Genomic DNA, 23,627 nt, shown 5'->3' on the forward strand with positions numbered 1-23,627 from the left:
TCTAAGTTGAAGGGGCTATTAGGAGTGAGGTCTGACCTGAAAACCTGACTGCTCATTCTTTAAGAGAGCCACAACAACTGCTCTGAAAAAAAAAAAAAAAAAAAAAAAAAAGCACTGAGTCAGTGTGAAGGCCTGGCAGATTTGAGCAATGCACAAACACAAAGCGGTAATAATAAGAGCGTTCGTCATAATCAGACTACATTGCAGAAAAAAAGGTTAACATCTGCAGCTGCGGACTGTGTTTTATGAGGACGGTAGGAGGCTGCAAGAAAAAAAAAAATCAGACCAGCATTATGAAAAGCAAATAAGAGCTGGGTTTTCTTTTATTTGCACTGACGTTTGATTAAATCAGAGCTCATCTGTGTGTGTGTGTGTGTGTGTGTGTGTGTGTGGACCTGGGTTGTGAATCATATGGGGATCGCCAGCTTTGATGAGGAGGAAGCAACGATACTGTAAATGTTCTACAAATGCCGACAGTGGCCAATGTGTCCATCAAAGGCTGCACCAGCTACGCTTAACAAACGGAAGGACAAACACAAGTCCTGTTGAATTAGACTTTCCTTTAAGGGCAGGCATATTTGATGTATCATCTTTAGCGGCTCCACATACTACACCGCTGTCTCTTTTGACGTCAAACTCGTCCTTTGAAGCTTGTCATTTTATATCTCTGTAATTTATTCTCCCACAACGTCAAGCGACCGGAAACTGGGCTGCTTGGAGTCACTCCTCACACCACTTAAAACAAAACCATCTTAGCAACCATCTCTGAAATGAACTGTTGCCTCCCGCTTGGGGAATGGCAGGAACACAGAGGCACTGTACAAACACACACACACACACACACGCAATGACATGGACACATGCACACACAGACGTCTACTGTTGTCGAAGAATTCCACTAGCGGTAACTCTACTAAGAATAAACTGCCTGTCGCCGTTACACTATCTGATAGGGCGGCTCACATTCAGCTTACAGTACATAACATAGAGTTGTACACTATTTACACCCGCTCATGCTAAACACACAGCCGGGCTTCATTCTGCACTGCCAAGCTGTGCCAGGGGAGCAGTGACATTGTAGGGGGCAGGAGGGAGACGGTGGGGGACAATGCAACGCAATCTGAGTTGGTACCCATGACACGGTTACAACATACACATGGAAGGAGGCGGAGGGTGGAGGAAAGGGAAGATGAGCAGCAAATGCTGCAGCAGAGAGAAGATGTGAGTCTCTGTGGTGAACTACAGCTGGGTCTTGAGGAATTCGCAATTATTAATGAGGATGAAAAATCACCTGAGCATGCTCAGAAGAATTAGCAATTTTGGTCTAACTATGTGTAACAGGCATTAACTTTTGCAAACCTCCAACAAGAACTCATGCATGGCTGCTTCTGCATCAAATATTTACTATACCAGTGAGCCGACAATGTCCGTGGCCTTTCATTTTATTTTTATTTTTTTTAAAGATCGTGCTCCGCTATGGGGGCACTCCTCGATTTTAATTGGATTTGTGTCAGCGTATGCTTCATTGAACGTGACACGGACAGGCGTCAGTGTCATAATGTTGTCTGCATGCGTGAGACAGAGGTGCCGCATTGCCAGGGCCGTGCCACGAGAAGATAAGATTGTTAAACGCGATAAACACATACGCCCCAATCAATCAAGCGCCTGGTATCCTAGCAACGTGCACATTGTTGGTTTTTCCATGTGATGTTTTACTCATTAATAAAAAAAAATAAATAAAAAAAAACACATTTAGAAATGGGATCACAATAGCTTTTAAAACCTCAGGACTGTGATAGCACTCTTCATGTACAGTAGATCAGTGCTACCACTGCACCCAAGGGGAAGCCCTGAGTATAGACTGTTTAGTGAGACCCACAGATTGAACACTTCAACATAAAATATTCTGCTTCTCCAGGGAAATCTCAGACAAGGGTCAGCAAGACAACAACTATTTACAAACTGATTTTTTTTTTTCCATATTCTGCTCACGGCTCTTCTGCAGCGACCGTATGAAAATGCTGCTGTCTCTGCAACCTGACGTTTGGAGTGATAAAATCAAAAGGATTCCCATAGGGTGCTCTCCTTTTCTCCTCTGCCCTCTCACACATACATGCTCTGTCTGTCTCCCACACTGGGTATTGACATGTGCTGGGTCACTTGGCAGGGAGGCAGATGGAGCCGCCCTACTATCTAGCCAGCACCTGCCTGGCCCACATTACCCGACTCATCTCTGAGCTCAGCAAATCATAGCCAGGATCAAGCACAGCTGCGTAAAACAACAGGCTTTATGGCATATCACAATTGCCAAATACTAAACAGTGCTTCAGATGAAACGGAAGGACAGATTGCAAGCGTTGGCCAGTCACAGTTCAGTTATGCAAGAACATAACAAAGGATTACAAATGAATTTAGACAACACGATTTTAAAGAAGAGAATCAATCCTTTTCCACTTGACAGGAAGAACCAAAATCATTAAAGGAGTAGTTCAAAAGTTACACACTGTCACACTAGAGAAGATCAGTACTACTCCTATGTTTGTGTGCTAAATATGAAGCTACAGCCAACAGCTCAGCATCAAGACTAGAAACATGAGGAAAGATCTAGTCTGTCTGTAATCTCTACAAACAGATCCCTGCACATGAAAGCAGAATCTGAAGATTTTGGCACTGGAAGTGTTCTGATTTCTGTTTTTAGTCCAGGCAGTAATGAGCGATCACATTTGAGTGGGCTTTGGTTGCAACAGTTCAACACATTGGCCAAAATCCAATCTTATCTGATAACAATTTAGCTTTTGTTTTATTTATCAACTATCTGCATTATTATACAGATTTGCAGAAGTTTGTCTTTCTCGTCATTCTTGCTTAGTCTTGGCTCGGGTATCCGTTTCCCAGATATCCTCTGGAAGCCAAGTTGTTTCCCCCAGAGCCTAAATTGTCACCAGACATGAGTCAATGGGTTACATAATTATATTCCTGGACATTAATGACATGATAGCTAAGCTTCGTGCTAAGCTAACAGGCTACCAGTTGTAGCTCTTATTAAAACAAACAACCGACCTAATGATGAGATCATACCCAAAAACAAATCTCACATGTTATATTTATATTATTTATAGTTACATCCCACCTGCAAATATTTTTTTATTCTTCTATTTACGTGTAATAATTACATTTTCAAATAAGTCAAACAAGGCTGTAAAAAACGGATCATGAATTACAACACTCCACAATTACAACAAATCTCTGATTTCAGTACTCAAGTACAAACTTGCAATACTTTGTTGAAGTATTTTCATTTATGCAACTTTATACTTCTACTCCACTTCATCCAAGAGGGAAACATAACATCTACCCCACAAACGGAAGGAACCCTTTTGGGTTATTTGGGAAATCCATCATCACAAAGCTGAAAACAGGCTGTTCTTCTGAATTGCAGAAAAAAACGTTTGATAGATTTGTAGTTCTCACAGGACAGCAACACTACGGACATATGATGATCTTATAGAATATGATGCATTACTGTAAATTAAACTACCAATAAAGCAAAAATTAAACATCCAAAGCAGTAAAATGAACACACGCACATTAATGAGGCATCCAAAAACATCACATATAACTGAAAAACACTGAGAGGAACCATTGTGATGTTCTTTTACTTGTAGTGGAGTATTTTCACTGTGTCATTCATACTTTTACTTAAGTAAAGGATCTGAATACTTCTTCCACTACTGTCTGATTTGCCACATCAAAATATATCTCTCTGAAATTAAAAGAAAAGTTGTTCAGGTGAACAGACGGTTTCAAGACAAGATGGAGATTAATGTGACAGCTCAACCAGCATCATCCTACAAAACCAGAGGAGCGTTATGACCGAGTATGAGGGAAAGACACGAGGGCTTACGTCTCCCCCCATTGGACAGAACAAGAGGCTCCAGTTAATTAGGGTTTGAGACCCGTGCTTTAGATGATTAAAACTGTCTATCACATTAAAATCACTATCTATGACTCAAATTTATCATGCTTAATGATTGAAGTTTATTTTAACACAGTCAGGAGGCTGCATATAAGTCCAGGTACAAACTCACACAAGCAAAAAAAAAAAAAAAAAAATCAATTGATAGGTCAGAGGAGATAAGATTAAGGTATGATGTAAGAATATATATGTTTTTCCTGTCTCAAACGTGCATCCAGAAATCCTACTTTCTGCGAGCAGTATGCTGAGAGAGGGGATAAACCCACTTCAAGACAGCGGCAGCCTCACACAGCCGGCCAGAGAACCTCACTGACAGGGAAAAGAAATGCTGCCCTCTATCAGCAGTGTTCATTTCTGCCCACACACACACGCACACAGACAGACACACCGAGAGGAAAGCATAAGCATGCGTGTGGGGGCATTCACATGTCTTTGACTCGGAAGTCCTTTCCGTGTCTTCCTCTTCCGTCAGAGACAGTGTGAAACAGAGGAAACACAATGATCAGACTGTGCTGCAGGTTATGTCAGAGGCTCAGCTGTGCGCAGAACTTACTGTAGATGACTTGTTCTGTTTAGTGGGGAGTGTGGTGGAGGGGGTTCCCAGCTTCCGTTGCATACATATGGAAAAGGATGGAAATGGCAGCTCTGAGTGGGTTTTATGAATAAGAAAGGTCACGAAAGGGTTGCAGGCTGTGACACAGACGGACAGCCCACTCTGCAGTTTTCACTGTCACACTTGTGGAAAGAAAATGAGCACTTGAGGGTTTCAATAAAGCAATAGCCTCTACGCAGGCATTTTCATTGAGGCACCTTACTAGGCTATGTATTCACTGTCATATAAAATCAGCACTATGACCACTGCACCGCCCATAGTGTGAGCCACCAGCACACGGCCCGGCTGGACTGCAGACCAGGGTTTGCAGCTATAACCGGTAGGCTGTCTCCGCTCTCCTGGGAAATGGGTGGAAATTACAGGGTCCCCAAACTGACAACAGTTCACAACAAATTTAAGCTTGTAATCATAGGATTCTGACTGTGATATCAAAAGATATCATAATGATCCCTTTGCAGGGTGAGTCTCATGCAATAAATTCAACTTTTTTTCTTTTTTTTTTGTGTATGTGTGCGTGTGTGTGTTTTTGCAGCTCGCGTTGTGTTCTGCACACCGGAGGACTTTGAGTTCATTTTCTGATCGCTCTAGCTCTCCTCCTATAACTAAACAAAACACTCAAAACTGGTTCCCATGGCAACGTGGAGAACCTAACAGTTGAAAGTGAATACAGCACAACCTGTAAACCCACATGGACGCACATATTCACGAGCACGATGGCACAGTTTTTGCTCCCACATGAAGATGTATATTATTCCTTTCTGCCAAATTCTCTGGTCCCTCCCAAACTGTGACAGGTCTGTTATGTATGTTGAGTCCACGTACAGACACTCCCACACACAAAGAGCTTCTTATAGTTGAGACACTAGCTGAGCTACAACACAGGTACCCACACAGTGACTCTCTCAAAGAGCCATAAATGTGCTTCTGGTGCCTGTCAAAGCTCCATCAGACTCCCTGTCTTTCCAGCGGAGACACAGAGAGTCTGACAGCTGCTCATGGCTGGTTAGCTCCAGCTCTACGTTGCTATCCATGCTACACTGAGCAGGTGTCAGTCAGTCTCCCCCCCGTGTCCCCTGACCCTCCACGTCACACACTACGTAGTCACGAGGCTTCCGACGGTCCTTGCTCCCTCACTCCTCTGTTGCATTTTTAAAACATGCAGGGAGAGAGGGATCTAGCGGCATTTGTGGGTGTAGTTACCCTTTAGGCTCACTTTGGACGAGGTTATGTTACTGAAGCTACAGTTACATTTCGAGTGACTGCAACTTAAAACAGTTTCATTACAAACATTAGGTCAAGCAGGGCCCTGCCTTAAGTGTACTGTGTCTGAGCACAGACTCACAATCAAAGCCCTGGTTCTTGGCAATAATAAAATGTTATTAATAGTAACATTGTTTAGTCAATGTAATGAGTGAATGCCAAATAAACAACTTTGAATATTCTATTATGGAATAATATCAATAAATAGCTGCTACTTGTAACTGTAACCTAAATCCATGCACAGATTATGAGAAAATATGCCCCTTGATCCCGACACAGGTCGTTCGGTGGTTTTGGGTCTCCCTGGAGTCATTTTGCATTTGTTTGTGGTTGGGTTTTTTGTCTTTTTGTCTTTTTTATTGTCTCTATGCATCTGTTTGTGGTCTTTCTTGTCTCTGTGTGTGGTCATTTTGCATCGGTTTGTGGTCTTTCTTGTCTCTGTTTGTGGTCATTTTGCATCTGTTTGTGGTCTTTTTTGTCTCTTAATTGTCCTTTTTTGTCTCTTTGTGGTCATTATGCATCTGTTTGTGGCCTTTTTTTGTCTCTTTGTAGTCATTTGGCATCTGTTTGTAGACTTTTTTGTCTCTTTGTGGTCTTTAGGCATCTGTTTGTGGTCTTTTTTTTGTCTCTTTGTGGTTGTTATGCATCTGTTTGCGGTAGTTTTGCATCGGTTTGTGGTCATTTTGGATCTCTCTGTGGTTGTTGTTTATCTCTGTGGCTTTTTGCATGTCTATGATTGCCTTTCCAACAAGAATTGTTGACAGTCACTTCATACAGGGGTTCTGGTCCAGGGGCTTGTACCAGAGAAGCACGTTCAGTAATCCATCTATGAGACTAATAAGCCAACATCACCTTCTGACTCTGGTGAGGGGTTGCCAAGCAGATTTAAAGGTGCCTGTTCCATCCAGCATGGGTAAGAGACTGAGAGATGGGCGAGGAGCAAAGAGCCGACGGAAGAGACTGAGAAAACCTTAGACCTGGGTGAAGCTTCAGGCCAGCAGCATTCCCAGCTCATGGCTTAGTCACATAGCCTCGATCCCTTCCACTCGACCCACTTGCATAGTATTGGCTGCGTATAAGCATTACAGCGCTTGGCTTTCTTTGATTGGCTGTTGGAGGTTTTCGCCATATTCATTTCACCTGTTCAAGACCCATCAGAGCTTTAAAGTTCCAGCAGGGGCAGTGGGGTTATATGGTGTTGAAATGGGACAAGGACGGGGTCTGCCTATCTGAGAGCAATGCCACCTGCTGTACGCCTCAGCTGCCGAACCTTCCATGGAGACCACACCCTTGGGTGCCTACTGGGAGCGCTGGCATACGGACGGGTGAGAAACACTTAAGTTTACATCCGGTATGTAGCTTTCCGATGAAATTCACAGCAGCTTTTCTGTTTCTAAAGTGTCTTCCTCTAGCCGCTTGTGAACACACACACACATATATATATATTTATATCTATAAGTGCATAAACCCCACCACTCCAAACATGCTGCACACACATAAGACAGACAGACTGAGCAACAGAGGGACATAGGAAAGGAAGGAGAGACAGAGCAGCTGTTACATCTTCAAATTACTTCCCCCAAAAAAGAACTTGGGTACAAACTGCGCTCCTCATAATCATGGTTTACAATTTGTTAAATATTCACGTGCAGCAAAATTAAAGATTCCAGCAATTAATCAAATGCTGCTTAGCAAAATGGCGCCTTTAAACATCTGCTCAAAACAATGTCGGCCTATCCTGTAGAGCAGGGGTGTCAAAACTTTTTCACAAATTTCACAATGTGAAGATGCACGGGGGCCAATAATAACATATTAAAAATGAAAAAATTACCAATAAGCAGTAAGTTACATACAAATGCACTGTTCTGTAATTATTTTGCTTTCATTGTCACAATTATCATTTTTTAATGGCAATGTAACCAGATCTAAGCCGATCAGGCGTGAACAAATCTAAAAACGGAACATGTTAAACTTACATGAAGTTGATACAAATCTTAACCTCATGTTCATTTTAAACATGCCTTGTTATGAGTCATGCAAAGTCTGTTAGTGTTTAAAACGTATCACTCTTTTCTCTTCTCTTTCACAAAATCATTCAGAAAGTAATATTTTGTGTCACATCTAACACCAGCTGTTATGTCCTTAGAGGTTCAAATATTTTGTTATGTCAACCAAAAAAAGCCAAATCTTCCAGCCATACAGTGTCTGACAATCCTAGCAGGCCATAAATAAAATATTATAAAAATGAAGCTTCGGGCTGCATGAAATCTGATTGGCCCCCGGGCCGTACTTTGGATATCCCTGCTGTAGAGGATTGTTACGCCGGTCACACTTATTTTGCACAAACAGCAAACTATGAGTTGTCTAAGAAAGCGAAATCTTGCATCTCTGGTCATCCGAAACATTTTATTTCTAATAAATTCAATGCAAATAGCGTGCTGGATTTTCTTTAATGTTCTGCCAGGGAAGCTGTCTTCAACAAACGGATGAGAATCTATCATCAGGGACACATTTTCTTGCAGAAAAAAAGAAAAATGGCTTCAATCACTCAATTCAAAAAGGCTTTTATGCCTCTCATCTCTAATCAATCACGGTTTATTTTACTTCTACCATGGCCTGTATCGCCATTAACTCTCATCATTCAATAATAAGACCTAACGGGAAGTAATGTGTAATGATGAGGTCACAAATAAAAACACGCAGAAGAAGCTCCCTCTTCATCTCGCTTGTGCGTCTCAGCCCAAAACTATCTGTCACTGATCAAACACATCAGCAATCTCTGCTCTGGCCACCTTCCCCTCCACAGGTGAAACCACCTCCATCAAGCTGTGAAAAATGCAATCCTACTCATCCCTCAACCACACCTTCTCACTGCTGCTCACGAGAGACATCAAGCTGATTACTTAACTTCCTGTTTGTAATGAGTGTAATGCTGCAGCAACATATTAGTCATGCAACAGGTCGGAGTGGAATGTGAATGACAGCTTACCGAGAAGTGACTCTCTACAGTTGCTGCTATGATGCACATGCAAGTGGAAAAAAAAAAGAGGAGATCCCAACTCTCAGGGAGCTTTAACAGAGATCCCTCAGCTCTGATAGATACACAATGAATTTACAATGCTCTCACATCTTATCTCGCCGCTCCCTTAAGCTATAATACTCCGTTATACCAGCAAGTCTCACGTCAGGAGGAAAATACACTACTACACTTTCATGAAAAAGTTAATAATTGCTGTAGAAATTTAGCAGCATTGGGAGAAGAGCCTTTAGGTGATACATGACAAGTAAATAGTCATTATTTCTGGAAGTGCTAATGAAAAGCTATCTCATTTGGCATTATGTTTTCACACCTCATGGGCATTATTTTACACCATAGGGACAAATTGTTCTACAACATGAAGTATACTCAATTCTTCACTTGTCACCAGTAAAAACACGGCGACAGACCAACTGTTAGTTAAAACGACACCCAAGGCAGAAAATGACCATACAGTTTCAGAGACACCTTGAGCTCCCCTCACTCCAAAAACACCAAACAAAAAACTGTCTCCTCGCAGACAGGTGAGGGGACACATGAGGAGTCAGGAGGAGGGTGCAGCGGATGTGGCTTTAGAGGGGAGCAGTGCAGCGCCTCCTGCTATCACTCCGGACAAAACCAGAGCCTGAATTGGAGAGCTTCCCCTACACCCAGGATCAACTGGGGAGTATTAATGGATTCAGAGTGGATCAACTGATGGCTATAGTATTTCACTGTTGTGACTCAGTGTGCACTGACAACCCAACACACACATCTGCATGTGCACCACCGTGGTGCAATGCAGATGTTTACACCCATGTCTTGGATGGTATCCTTTTTTATGAGAAAAAGGGGACTCGTAATCAATTTAGGTTTATCAAACAACAATATAAGCTGCAAACTTATTTATATGAAGAGCACAGAGCCGTTTAACCTGTGTTTATCGTGATACACCCTAATGGGGTGTAACACAAGAGTTTGTGCTCAATCACAAATTCATCACCTGTTTATTTGAGCACATTTTCACTCAAGGTTAAGTCAACAGCACAGCGAGATAATTAGGAGGAGAAAAGTCTGGTTTTGTAAACAAGCAAGTAAACAAACCTGTGTACTTTTATTTTTCCAGAAAGACAGCCTTAGACGTGTTTATCCCAAAATAACAAGCAAGAGATCACGTCAGTCGCTCTACCCGCAACTTCACCACCTATTTGATAGTCAAACAACGCTGCATATCATTTATGTAGCCCCCAATATCAATTAACACCAAGTCACGCTATGTTTCCTCGTGAGTTGCATGAGTAGAGACTCAACCACGAGCTTTGCTTAACAAAGAAACTCGACAGGGAGAGAAAAAAAATATTGTTTTCTGATTTCTGGTTTGAAAATAAGACACAAGTATAAGACATTAAAAAAAAATACACAAGCAAAATGCAACACAGATATTTAGATTCTCTTATCAAACTAATTTCCATGAGACAAATTTAGAAAATATAAATCAAAGTATTATTAATAATCATGTATTTAGTTAAATCTATTTATTTTCTCTAATGTTTCATTAGTTTTGTTTGTTTGTTTTATTCAAGTGTTGATTACTTCATCATCAACAGTTTATATTTTAAACCTACAATTATAAATCAAGCTCAGGAGGTAATAATAATTAAATAACATATATCAGAAAATAGTTTTACTCTCTAATAGATAAAAATAGTTGTTACATTTCCAATGACAGCTGAGTCAACACTGAAATCCAGGATTAATTAATATTAAGCATATTAAACATTATTATAACAATGAATAGATCAATCATTTCAACAAAAACAACCCTGATAATTCATAAAACTCTATTTGAAATATGACTGATTCTTTAGTCTGTGTGACAAGAAACTTCAGCAGCTTTTACAAATAAAAAAAACTAGTTTACTTCTGCTAAAATTACATATATCTAAATAATATTAAAGCTGTCACTTTGGAACCAATTTGAAATATCAAAATATAAAATGAATGTAAGTGAAATTACATTTAAATAATAAATAGGACTTCAAATTACAACAATTAATTTATTTGTCTTTTCTAGCTTATTTGAAAAAAAGGGCCTGGTTTATTACAGAATAAACTCATAAGCAAACAAGATGTCATTACAAAGACAACATAATAATAAAGCACAATTTTTTGTGCTTAAAAATAGACATAATTTAATTGTTCATCCCGCTGTGCCTATTCACACACTGGAGACATTAAATAGCTGAACACAACTAAAATATATCAACAAGCTCAAACTACAGCAGCCTCACAAAACCAAGAAGTGCCAGCAGGCCTGAAGATGAGCTCACACACAACTTCCTACAAGACAGAAACTGGTGACTGGTTCATTTCTAAAACCCTCTTTAACTCACTGTAATAATTATATAACATGTACAGCATATATTAATCAAATCCATAACAATAGCTATAAAAATTATTATGATCTAAATACAGGATTTAGAATTAAATTAAGAGTATTCTAAACCTGTATTGTTAAATATAAATGTAATTTCTGAATATGTCTGAAACAACTAGAATGCATTAAAATTATATATTAAAATGACTTGAAATCTGCATCACGTAGACCTCCATGAATTACCATAAATACACTCAACGCTTCAGGACAAAGATACGCATTTTGAGCTTTAAATTTCACATGAATTCAAATGTTTCTGCAATGGAAAAAAAAAAAACTAAATCTCTAAACAAACTCTCGGTTGGGGAGGGGTTTAACATGAAATTAAATTAACACCGTGGGAAAGCTTAAATCACTTTAAAACGGTTTGGAGAAAAGAAGGAAAGAAACAAACATCCACATGATGGGGATTTCGCCCAGTTCACACACAGAGGGTCTCAAAATGAACACCTGTACGTGTCATGCGCTGCCTCACTGATATGGCGAAAAAAAGATTTCGCTTTAAAAGGGGCCTGGTTCAGAACATGCACACTTCCAAGTCCAGCAGCTCTTACACGCAGCCGATTGGACACATGCAGGCACATGTATGGAAATTTGCTCCTTCTGATTCCGCCTATAGCCGTGCAGTGTGCAGGGCCATCATGGCAGCCATTATGAGGCTCTCCCAACATTGCCATTGGCCTACGTGCACATAAACTGTGGGGAGTGGCGCAGAGCTTTTTTACACCATGTTGCGCCTTTGCAGCTTTACACACACAAAAAAAAAACGCTCTCAAATCGAAGCCCATGACGCGAGGAAATGACACAGGAGCTCCATTCTTAGACATTTCAGACATACATGAGTGTGGCACGGCTAAAAAGGAAAGACAAGAAAGAAAAGAAGCGAGAGGCTGTAATGCAGGAAAGTGTAGCCTGCACTGAAAAGGAGGGGGTGGGTTGGTGGGGAGGGGGGGGCTATGCTGGAAGCGCATAAAGTATGGATCACGTGTTCCTCCACAAGGGGCTTGAATATTTACCTTTTTGTCACGCAAGGTAGTGTTTCCCTACATCCAAAAGCAGCGTTGTTGCACAAAAGGGGGTGGATCTATACGTGTTGAGAGTGTATAGGCTAATCTGGGACAGACGAATAAGCCTTTTACGCACAGGAGAAAGAGGGGGCTGGGGGGGGGCCTAAAGTCGTTTTGATTGTTATTTCCATGCAATTAAAAGATAGTGGATATTTTCTGTCTGTATAACATGGACAGGCTGACAGAAAGAAAAGAAAAAAAACAAGCACAAAGGACGTCAGTGTTGTCGTGGACGTGGAGTTTGACCTATGATAATCACGCAAACCTTCGACTGACGCTTTTCCTCACATACATACATGCATGCACACATAGTAAGCAGAGGGGGGGGGACTCAGCTGATTGGTATGCAACGCGCCGTGCATTGCAGTGTTACAGTCAATAATGAAACCTAACTTTATCGCCTACATATAGAGGAGTGAGTGTGTGTGTGCGTGATTTCAGCCTTACATGTGATATTCAATTAAGATGCAATTATTACATTTGTGCACTTCTTTGCGTGCGTCAGTCCATGTTTGCACAGTAAGTGGGGCTAGGCCTTGCTTGCAGATCACGCGATATGGCAGCAGCCACCGTGTGTTGTGGACTAAAAACTGTTTTCTTTGTCGCTGTCTTCCTTTTTTTTGTTTGTTTGTTTTTTGTTTGTTTGTTTGTTTAACGTTAACGTGGTCAGGAAATGAATACACAAAAACAACAACAACAACAAAAGCAGCAACAGCCTGGTTCAAATCACACACAGGGCCGAGAAAACAGAGGAAATCTGCGTGCTATATTTCACAGCGGAAGCCTACAGGTCACACACACACACCACACACACGCAGTCTGCCATGGGGCACAGTATAGGCGTAGGATACAATGACTGTGTGTGTGTGTGTGTGTGTGTGTGTGTGTGTGTGTGTGTCAGATTGTAGGCCTACCTTAGTTTTTTGGGAACAGAGTAGTCTACCTCTATCACCTTTCCGTGTAATTCAACTTTACCTGTAGGGACGAAAGTTGATAGTGTAACATTAGCTGTGTGTCATGAAAGTAACAATGCAAGCTGGTAGGCCTTCACAGCAACACTTTGAATCACTTCTCCAAGTAGGTGCGTCCCCATTCAAACAGCCAACCCCTACAACACACACACACACACACACACACACTCACAAAAAAAGAAGTACTCCGCACACGGGGCGCGTTGTGCGGGCGGATAAACTGGCAAATGTTTAGATTAAAACGACAACCACCAAGTTGGAGATTATTTTTAAGGGTCACAAATGAGACAATCGGTGCCAAACAAAAAAAGGGGGGGGGGCAAAAAAAGAAAAGAAATGAAGCATGATAAGCTTTTATAGTATGGGGGGAAATGGGCAGCCATGCTTTCCACTCCCACAACCCTCACAGCGCAATGAGGGGTGTTTTTTTTTCCTCTTCTCTCTTGCTCTCAGTAAAGAATGCAACATCAAAAGAAGAGATGGTTTGAAAGGAGAATGGCTTGTACTCTTTCTATTCTAGGTAGGTGTTTCTTAATTCTCCGTGTTGACCCATGCCGGGGGGTGAATGTGAAGCGCTCCTCGGCGAAGCTTGAACACGGGTTTTAGTTACTATTATAGAGTGGCCTGGCGCAGCACGGAATTAGCGTCTCACCTCGTCCCCCCTCAGCTACCTGTTTATTAGCTCTTTCCTCCGGACCCCCATGACCCACCTCCAAGACACCTCGTAAAAACATACCCAGACATCAGAGGAACATGGATCTGACAAGTTTTCCGCGGTCGCTTAGCTCTGCTCTCTTCAATAAAATCAAGATAAAAAATAAGTGAAAAATAATTATGCCTACCCGAACCATCAGACCATCCCATACATTCCAGCGGGTGATTGCAAAGTAGCGCCCCACACTATCGGAATCTCCAAAATATAGGTTATTGTGCGCGTAAATAGCGTTACCACGGCTCGTGTTTTCTTTAAGCAAACGGGCACTAAAGCCCCGACTGTGTCCTGTGATCGATAATTTATCCGATTTTTGTTGTTGGAGTGTGCATTTGCTGAGCGTTCATCTCAAACTCTGATGGCACACACGGATGTGATCGCAAAAAAACACTGTCCCGAGCAAACACACACACACTCCAAAACACGCAGAGACACATACAATCAAAATAACACAAGCAAATGATTAATATTTCACATTAAGGACACGCTCAGCTATTGTGTTTTTTAATCTGATCTTGCAGTTTTGACCGGCTGTGAATTTTTTCCTGTCACCCAACAGCATCACTTATCAATTCCACACTTACCAGAAAGAGTCTCTATAGCCTTTATGGCCGAGTTCTGGTCGGGGAAGTCCACAAAAGCATAGCCGGATTTCAGTAGGACCTGGTCGGCCACTGGCAGCTTCCTCTCCCCAAAGAGCTGCTTCAAGTCCTCGACAGTGACCGAAGGACTTAAATTCCCAACATATAGTTTGTTCATGATCTGAAAGGGGAGGAAAAAATCTCGAGGGGTATCAGATCTTAAGAGTGAGTGAGAGAGAGTGGCGATATTCAAAGAAGTAGAAAAATAAAAAATAAAAATAAAATGAAATAGAAAATAAAAATCTGCTGGGATTTAAAAAAAAAAAAAAAAAAAAAACGCAGCAATTACCCCCCAGGAAATTACTAAGCTATAAGCGACCCCCCAGCACCAACTCTGGCCCTGGTCTAACTCTTTTAACAGGGACTGGGGGGGAAAAGTGTCGTTACGACGCTACTCTGGAGCCAACAAGCACCGCCTCTAAATAAAATCTCCCTTAAAATCACACAAAAAAAAAAAAGAAAGAAAAAAAAAACAGTTTGGAGGTGCATGCGGGATCACTCCTGATTCTCCAGCACAGAAAGTGTGCACCAGGCTATGAAATTGGCATGATGATCACTGGGTACATTCAGCAAAGGGATGGGCTTAAAGGAGGCAGAGGGGTTATTTCATCAAATCATAATAAGGGCCGTGCCTTGGGTCCCTCCAGGCTCGGGGAGTTAAAAAGAGCTACTGTGTGGAAAATCAAGTCGTTGTCACTTGTCGACCCAAACAGTGTCACTGATCCTTCACAGTTTGCCTTTTTAGCTTGTGTGACACAGAAATATGGATTTATGGAACCGTTTACGCATGAAGGGGGTCCAAACCTCGCCATGGACGCCTGTTTGAGATATTATCCTATAATTAAAAATAAAACTAAGATAATAATCATTATCTTCTCGTGTTTGACTACTATTATAATGAGGGGGAAATAAAGGTTATTGTTGAAAACAATACAGAAAGTGAAACCTTAAAAACAGTCATTCTCGTACACTCTGTCCTTGTGCTGAAATAAACATATTTTGTTGTTCATCCCTATCAGGGGCCACAGTTTAAGGTTTAAAACCTGCAGCTTGTGCATCTATTAACTTTACACAGTGTTATTAAAGGGGGTGACACTTTCACTTTGCATTTGGACCTGTGGACAGTGCTAATAGATCCAACTGCAAAATGTAAAACTGAGCAAATATTTATTTTTAGATGCTGATAAGGAGAGGCAGAGGGGATTCCTGGCCCTCACTTTTTATCTGTGCAATGAGGGAGGCGCCCTCTATGCAGCCAGTCTAAGCTCATGCTCCATGCTGCAGACATGGTATGGTAAGCCTATAGCGTGTTTATTTATTTATCTATTCATGTATATGTGTGTGAAACTAAGCAAGGTGGATTTCAAAATAAAAGCTGAAATGTGAGGCTTGCAGTGCTCATGCATGGATGTGTAGTCTTGTACCTACACTTCTTACCAAAGGGAGGAGGAGCCTTTTTTTTTTTCTCTCTTCCCTACAGCACTTGAGTGTTTCTACATGTGACTCGCCTGTGCCTTGGAACATTACTGCCACCCTACTGTAGTGGAGAGAGTGCCAACAGCAGGAGTGACCATTCCTTGCCTTGTTTACGTCAGTGTGTGAACAGAGGAATGTCCAAAGCTGTGGCCTATTTACACAACAGCTCTTTAGTTACTTTCCTGATGACATACTAACAAACGTGCTGCGGGTCTTCCTGCTGTCAGCTGAGACTCATTCATTTAAAGTCACTCTTATATTTAAGTCTGGAAATGAAACAATGTCCGGTTACAGCCTTCACGTTTCCATTTCAAGAGCAGCTCCTAATTAAAACAAGGTGCATAAATACTTTGTTTGCATCCTTTCCTGAGAACATGGTATGCCCAATTAGGTCAGCACGCCGGCAACTCATGCAACCACCTGAAATGATTTCCTTCCAGAAAGGAAAGTTAAACTGGAACTGGAAGGGATGTGACACAAGAGCGACCTGCTGACCTAAACAAACACAAACATACATGTAGACTTAAGGTAGAGAGGGAAATAAAAGCAGTTTCCAAGGTGTGGTCAGCTGTGACTGGTGTCTTTTCATCGGTCTTCACGCTTTCCTCTCTATTTGGACACTTCACAGTACCTGATTTGTCTTATTTTGTGTATTAATGATTTTTTAAATATTATTTTACTTCCATTTACATATAAACCCTTTAATTCAAAGTTCAGTTAATTAATTGATATAAAACCAATACAAAAACAACCACAGCAAAAAAAAAAAAGGTGTTGAAATGAAAAAGCTTACATCCTCATCGCAAGTTTCCCGTTGTACTGCCATATCCCCTGTGTGTTAAAAATCATGGTACAACAGTTTAATACTTTTGTATTTATATATAGACTCTCAAAGGTCCATTCCTCTATTTTGTTGTGCAATAAACCAAAGAGTTAAGTAACTATTTACTCATGTATTGCACATAAGTACAGTTCTAAGGAACTGGTAGTTAGTAAAAAAATATGAATTATTTATGTTTTTGTTACCTGACAATGAGCATTTCGTATTTAGAGCCACAGGTCCTCTTCAAAAGGAGTCCACCATGTTTCTACAGTAGCCCAGAACTGACAATCCAAACACTGGCTCTAGATACGTCCTTTTGCGTGTTTCACAGCAACTGGTTTCTCCTTCACTCTTCCAGTGGGAGAGCGAGGGGGTTGCAATCAGCAACCAGATGCTGCTAAATCCTAGACACTGCTTCTTTAAATTATGTTTTTGTTTTCAGAGGCTGAGATGTATGTTAAAAATCCTATGAAATATAAAAGATGTAGAGAACATCTTGTGTATTAGTACATTAGTGTCTTTATTACCTGAAGCAAATACTTAACTGCTAATACCATTTGAAGGGTTTGTTCACGTTTTTCAATGCTGTGGGCACCACTAATAAAATCCTGTCGTCTCCTTTGTAATGTTGTGAAAGGATTCAAATCTGGACAAATACAATAAAACATACATGGCTTGATAACACTAGAGATAAGTGATCATTATTTTTCTATATAATTTGAGTGGAAAAGACCCTTTAAGTAAAGAAGCAGCCTGTTCTTACAACTATTCTCTAACTTCAGGATTTGACCTTTTTGTCTCCCACCAACAGCAAATATTGGAAAACTACAATAAACTATAACAAGACTCGCAACAATAAGTCATGCAGTCTATCATGTTTTGTGCCGTGTCGTCCATCATGGATGCTGGAACAAGTTTGGACTCTGCTGCGACCAGTAGGGGTAGATGTTGGACAGCCAGATGCTGCTCAGCAGGTCTTTCTTCACCACATTGTGAGGAGAATAGCGTTACTTGAAAATAACATGACGTGTTTAGCTGCATTTACTCGAGGATTAATCATCCTCTTTGTTCAGTGACTAGTTGAAACTTGTGTCTCTCTGACTGCTAAGCTCCGGCATTTAAATTACATATTCATAGCTTCTAGGCAGGGAATATTAGCCTGTTAAGCAGACTAAAGTGCTAGTCGTTACTAGTTTATTTGCTGAGAAAATCTGAGAAAAAACATTCAAAGGTCTAGAACCAGGATGTGTCTCTTAATGGTTCAGTTACTACATCTAACTCCACTAACTCATTTCACCTTACCTATTCCAGTTACGCAAGCATAAATTATGTTAAAACTATTTTAAGCAACGGGCTGTTTCTTGGTAATAATTTTACAAGAGCTTAACTGATAGTTTGAGTAAATTTTATCTGTTTTTAGAGTTTATAAGCGGAAACATTACTGGACTCCACTGAACACACCTCTGTTACGTCGTGGTTGTGACACAGTTTTGGTTCATTAGCCACGCGACTTCATATCAAACCAAGTGTGTTTCAGAAGTGAAGCGTTTTTGTCCTCCTTTCCTGGTTTATGTGCTTCTAAACATGTAAATATGTTACATAGTTAAACTGTTTTCTTCTTACTAGCACAGGGTGTTTTATTTTGATTTTATTATGTACATACATACACACACACACACACACACACACACACACGGTGGCTCTCCGTTTTAACTGTTGAACTAAAATTCTGTAGAAATTAGCAAATAATTCCATACGATAAAGGACACGAGCCAAAGTGAAAAAAGCATCTTCATTTTAATTTGTTCAAAGATGAATTTTCCCTCAATTTGTATACAAAAAAAAATCAAAACATCCAATATATAATTTAGGGCAGATGTTGCCTGTACATTTAAAATGTTAAAATGAAAAACATGATGGGGACAGCTCCAGTCATGTCAGATGACACCGCTTCACTGATAGTCAGTATACATTTACTGCTCATGTACATTAGCAAACAGAAGAAAGAAGATCTATTCTGAAAATCAATCATACCACTCAGTAACATTTCCTGTCTGTGCTTGGGAAGAGGATGGCCTTGACGGCAATGTTCAATAGCGACCTGTGAAACAAAGAGTCATTAGACACACCCAAACATATTGCAACCTGTTGAATGCCTCAAAAAAAAAAAAACTTATGAGAAAGACTCACGTGGAGAATAAGACCGTGATCTGGACCGAGACCTGTAAGCCCCTCTGTAGTACGGTGAAGGAGATCGTCTTCTGAAACAAAATGTACAGTTTTTTACATTTTTATTTAGAAAAAGAAGAAAAAAAAAGAAATTAAGAATCACTTGCTCGATGATAATCTGCAGGATTACTGCCAGCAGATTGAGATAGCCACCTGTACGATCTGTAGTAGTCCCTGTCGTCATAGCGATCATAACCGCCTCTGTCGTATCCGCGGTCATATCCGCGGTCGTAGTCGCGCGAGTAACGCCGGGGACCACTTGGACCACCTCCACCACTGCACAGAAGACAAAACAAAGATGACATTTTGTTTGGATTTCCTACTTCATTAGATTCACAGTTATGTTTTATTATAAATATATATGTAGATGAGCTTCATAAATTATTGCATTATTAGCTCCTAATAGGCAAAAACATCTTTACCAGATCTTCCAATGGGGCACTAAACATTCATCTTTCTTCATTAGAAAACTCAACAACTTTTACATCATATCTAATAAATGGAGTAATTGTGTTTTGTTTTACCTAGCCAATGAATCCACACAAACACTCAGTGTGTTTCAGGTGGCTTACTATGTGGGCCGGCCCATGTAGATTCCAGGGGTTGGAGTGTGAGGTCTTTTTGTGATGGAGAAGTCCACCCTGATCCTACGCCCGTCCAGCTCCATGCCGTTGGCTCGTTCTTTAGCCTGGCAGTCAACAAACACATAAATTAACACCTTAGATGGAAATAAAACACTTGTGAAACAGGTCTGACAGGGGCGCTCATAGCTGTATACCTCTTTTGCATCATCTTTGTTTTCGAAGTAAACAAAAGCGAAGCCCCTGGAGCGCCTCGACTGCTGGTCATACACGATGGAGACGTCCGCCAGGGGGCCGTATTTAGAGAAGACTTCCCTTAGGTCCCTCTCTGTGGTGTACAAGCTCAGGCCAAACACTCCCAGGCAACAGTTTGGATCTGGATTAGCCTGCAATTTTAAAACAATCTTATGTTTTTATATACTTTAATGTTGGAAGAGTCCTTCATACTCATGATTATTACTAAATAAAGATAGATATTCAGACATTATGCAGGAAGAACACAGCCTAAACTCAGACTTTCAAAATATGACAAACATCAAGGACCACTCAACACGTACGCGGTTGCCGATGTGCCTGCGGCGGTTGGACATGGGTGAGCGGCTATGGCTTCTGCGTCGGCGTTCTCCGCTGTAGGACCTGCTGTGAGAACGCCGACGATAGGACCTTGAGCGGGAGCGAGATCTGCTATAGTGTCTGCGTGATCCACGGTGGGAGTGGGACCTGTGCGGACACAAACACATTCATAGTGGCTCATTGGTCATTCACATGAAATTACTGCAGTGCAGCGGAGTAGTTTTATGTCTCCGCGACTCACCCAGATTTAGACCTGGACCGAGAACGGGACTTAGAGTGGGAGTGGCGGGAGCCTTCTTTTGAACGGGCAGGCGAGCGAGCCGGTGAGCGGCTTGCAGACTTCCCTGAGCCTCTCGGACTCACGCTCCTGGATGCAGAGCGAGACTCCTGAACGAACCACACACACACCCGACACACATTTTATCAGCACAGGCGAGAGAACAAACACTGAGAAATGTGCCTATATAAATTATATGTAGTAAAGAATTAAAATTATCCTGTGAAAAATACAGAAAGTAACAAAATTTAGGTTTGTGGATCAGGTATGCAGGTTAATGCCTATTTTGTAGCCATGGATAATGTGACATCAATATGGTTACATTAATCAAAATATGCAAGTTAACTGAGAACATGATGAAAAACAGAAATTTGTGAGTTGTGTAAAAATGTAATGATTTAAACTAAAGTGTATTCAATAACAAAAACATGCACGCATTTGACAAACAGACCAGAAAATTACTTAGCGCAGTGACCTTATCCAGATTACTTCCTGAACTTCATTTCAGTAACTTCATTACTTCACATTATTCTTCTTTCTTCAATTGTCTTACTTCTTCTTACTTCCCCCATCTCACACACTGCCCATACTTCTTCCCTCCTCATGTTTTAGCATGCATTCAACAATTCAGCTTCACACATCTGAGCTTCATATTATTGAAATTAAAGCAGACATGAGACTTCTTCCGCATTTTCTTCGTCCAACCTTAACCTTAATGAAAAAGAAAAGGATGAAGAATATATGACTACAATTAAAAACGGCACCCTCATTCAACTTTTTTATGTGTAAATCACGATCTTATGACATGCATGGGAATGTTTACAACCACATAATACAAATATTTGAGTAGTTAGCTCTACACATAATTCACTTTCAGTGGTTCTACATTCACTGTTATGTCCTAATAGCCACTTTCAAATCATATAAAAAGGTGTAATAACTTTGAATTTAAAGGTAAACATGAAAATATTCATGTCATTTTACATTCTGGCTGTCTGCATAACAGAACTAACATTCGATTTTCTGTAAAGTGGCATCTAAGGCATGAAAGCGTACATAAAACCACTGAACGTGAATAAAGTCTGCAAGACTAAAATCGAATAAATCTGGACTTAGCGCAGCCCGAATGACCTCAAGATGCTGCCGCCGCTCATTTGCATTGACTTGCATCATCATCAGCACCGATAAAGACACAGTGAGTTTAATGAGTATGATGTGTATGAAACACAAATAACCTGCTGACCTTTTACTTCCCCTATTATCAGTGATCATTCATAAAAACTGTGGTGGTGGTGGTGCCATTTTCCCTTCTCCATCATGCTCCTAGTGACAAACAGACTCCCCCCCCCAAATAAAATCACAGACACATGAGACAGACAAATATAAAAGTCATGAAGGTCTGGTCATTAGAGTGCCTTGCATGCTGGGTGTAACTCATATGAGGAGTGACACTGTAGTGAGTTTTAGAAAATGTGCACTGCTTTGTGTTAACATGGCGACCTGCTACTACAGTAGCAGCGTGATAGCGTTACCACCAATGAGGCTAATGTGCAAGTTAATGCAAACGACTGAGAGCAGATCTTGAGGTCATTTATTTATTTTTAAATAAAGTCATATCACGTTTAACAACATTATATGTAAAAGTTACCGCGCCCCCCCCAAAAAATGAGCGATGATAGCGTAACATAAATTCACATTAGTCAACCGAGACATTGTCTAATCGTCTAAATACAGATAATTATTGCTAAATTAAAACGTTTAAGCTCATTTCTTCTGGTAAATTTAACCTAGAAACGACTTCTCCTTTAGCTTTTTCTGCTCACGGACCGTCACAGTTACATTTAAAGTGTTTAACATGACTCCATTCATTAGCACACGTATATCTAAATACTTAATGTTAAACGAGCAACATTCAAATCTTTATTTAGTTTAAACACAAGTCCAGGCTGGTTGGCTAACGTTGACATTTCTGGTAAATAAAGGCCTGCGGCCTAAGCATTTAGCATTTGGACGCTAGCCTTAGCCAGCGAGCTAACTAACTAACTGACTAACAAGCAGACACTATTATTGATTTATTGTGAATTTTCTGGGGGCATTTTTAATCAAATCAGAATTTAAACGACATGTTTTATGTTTCATAAAAAAATAAACCATAACTACAGAATTGAGGTTGCTAGGTAACGTCAGCTAACCAGCCTTGGAGCCGTTAAAACCGTTTGTACGTTAGCTCGATAAAAACCGTTACGATCAAAGCATTCACAGAGATCATACGTACCCGCTCGCCGTAACCTTTGCCGCTATCGCTCATTTTTATTTTATATACTGACACTTGATTTATTTATTTTAAATAAAAACGACACGATTTATGTGCCCTGCTGCTAACAAGCTGGCTACAATCTACAGCATATGGGTCTATGTTAAAGTGTGTGTGTGTGTGTGTTTGCCCCCTCCCCACTCCACTTCCATAACATACCAACACACACACACATGTAGTTTGTTTAAAGAAGCTCAAACTAGTTCAGCTTTAATTCATCAAAATTTCATCAAAGTAAAAGCAAGTTTTCTACAGTCACTTTCTATTTTTCTTTGTATAGATGTTTAGCATGGGTTAACTACTTAACAGTTATATATTTATCTTCTATGCAAATGTTTAATCAACACTGCCAATTTGCTGTATATACCTTTGTACAATATATTTATATTTTATTTACTATTATATTTTTATTTACTATTGCTATTTTGATATTTTATATTAATTATTATATTTCTATCTATCTATCTATCTATCTATCTATCTATCTATCTATCTATCTATCTATCTATCTATCTATCTCAGTTGTCGTCTCAGTTTGGTTCAATATGGGGAAGACTGCAGAATGCAGAATTCATGGGTTTTTTGAGCTGGAAACCCAAAATATGTAAAATTAAACAAATAAATACTTGAAATCGTTTAAATTGTGGACCCTGAATCTATA

General features: G+C 40.4%; 2 protein-coding genes and 1 long non-coding RNA gene across 5 annotated transcripts in view; 1 reads left to right on the forward strand and 2 right to left on the reverse strand.

Moving 5' to 3' along the window:
* The window catches only part of igf2bp2a (insulin-like growth factor 2 mRNA binding protein 2a), a 52,579-nt gene extending 36,708 nt beyond the window's left edge, over positions 1 to 15,871 (reverse strand). The window contains exons 1-2 of one of the 2 annotated variants that reach the window (XM_010730926.3): positions 14,637 to 15,871; positions 13,284 to 13,344 (exon numbers count right to left, since the gene is read on the reverse strand). In XM_010730926.3, the coding sequence (XP_010729228.1) occupies positions 13,284 to 13,344; positions 14,637 to 14,811 (236 nt within the window). In that variant the 5' untranslated portion in view covers positions 14,812 to 15,871. Of the gene's footprint in view, positions 1 to 13,283; positions 13,345 to 14,182 lie in introns of both variants that reach the window. The other variant, XM_019270589.2, reaches the window with a different exon arrangement.
* On the forward strand, positions 13,353 to 16,996 carry LOC113748115 (uncharacterized). Its single transcript, XR_003464132.1, has 2 exons — positions 13,353 to 13,860; positions 15,871 to 16,996. It is a non-coding gene; the product is annotated as an uncharacterized LOC113748115 (long non-coding RNA).
* Positions 16,997 to 18,902: 1,906 nt separating this feature from the next.
* On the reverse strand, positions 18,903 to 23,107 carry tra2b (transformer 2 beta homolog). 2 transcript variants are annotated; one of them, XM_027290733.1, is made up of 8 exons: positions 22,928 to 23,107; positions 20,617 to 20,762; positions 20,360 to 20,522; positions 20,000 to 20,188; positions 19,794 to 19,909; positions 19,375 to 19,497; positions 19,183 to 19,250; positions 18,903 to 19,093 (listed from the first exon to the last, which is right to left on the reverse strand). In XM_027290733.1, the coding sequence occupies exons 1-8, from the start codon at positions 22,958 to 22,960 to the stop codon at positions 19,083 to 19,085; spliced, it is 849 nt and encodes a 282-aa protein (XP_027146534.1). In that variant the 5' UTR covers positions 22,961 to 23,107; the 3' UTR covers positions 18,903 to 19,082. The 2 variants fall into 2 exon arrangements, with proteins under 2 accessions (XP_027146534.1, XP_027146533.1); XM_027290732.1 differs by having other exon boundaries at positions 19,183 to 19,253; positions 22,928 to 23,106.
* Positions 23,108 to 23,627: the final 520 nt, after the last annotated feature.

Source organism: Larimichthys crocea, chromosome XVIII (assembly GCF_000972845.2).
Source record: "Larimichthys crocea isolate SSNF chromosome XVIII, L_crocea_2.0, whole genome shotgun sequence".
NCBI classification, from domain to species: Eukaryota; Metazoa; Chordata; class Actinopteri; family Sciaenidae; genus Larimichthys; species Larimichthys crocea.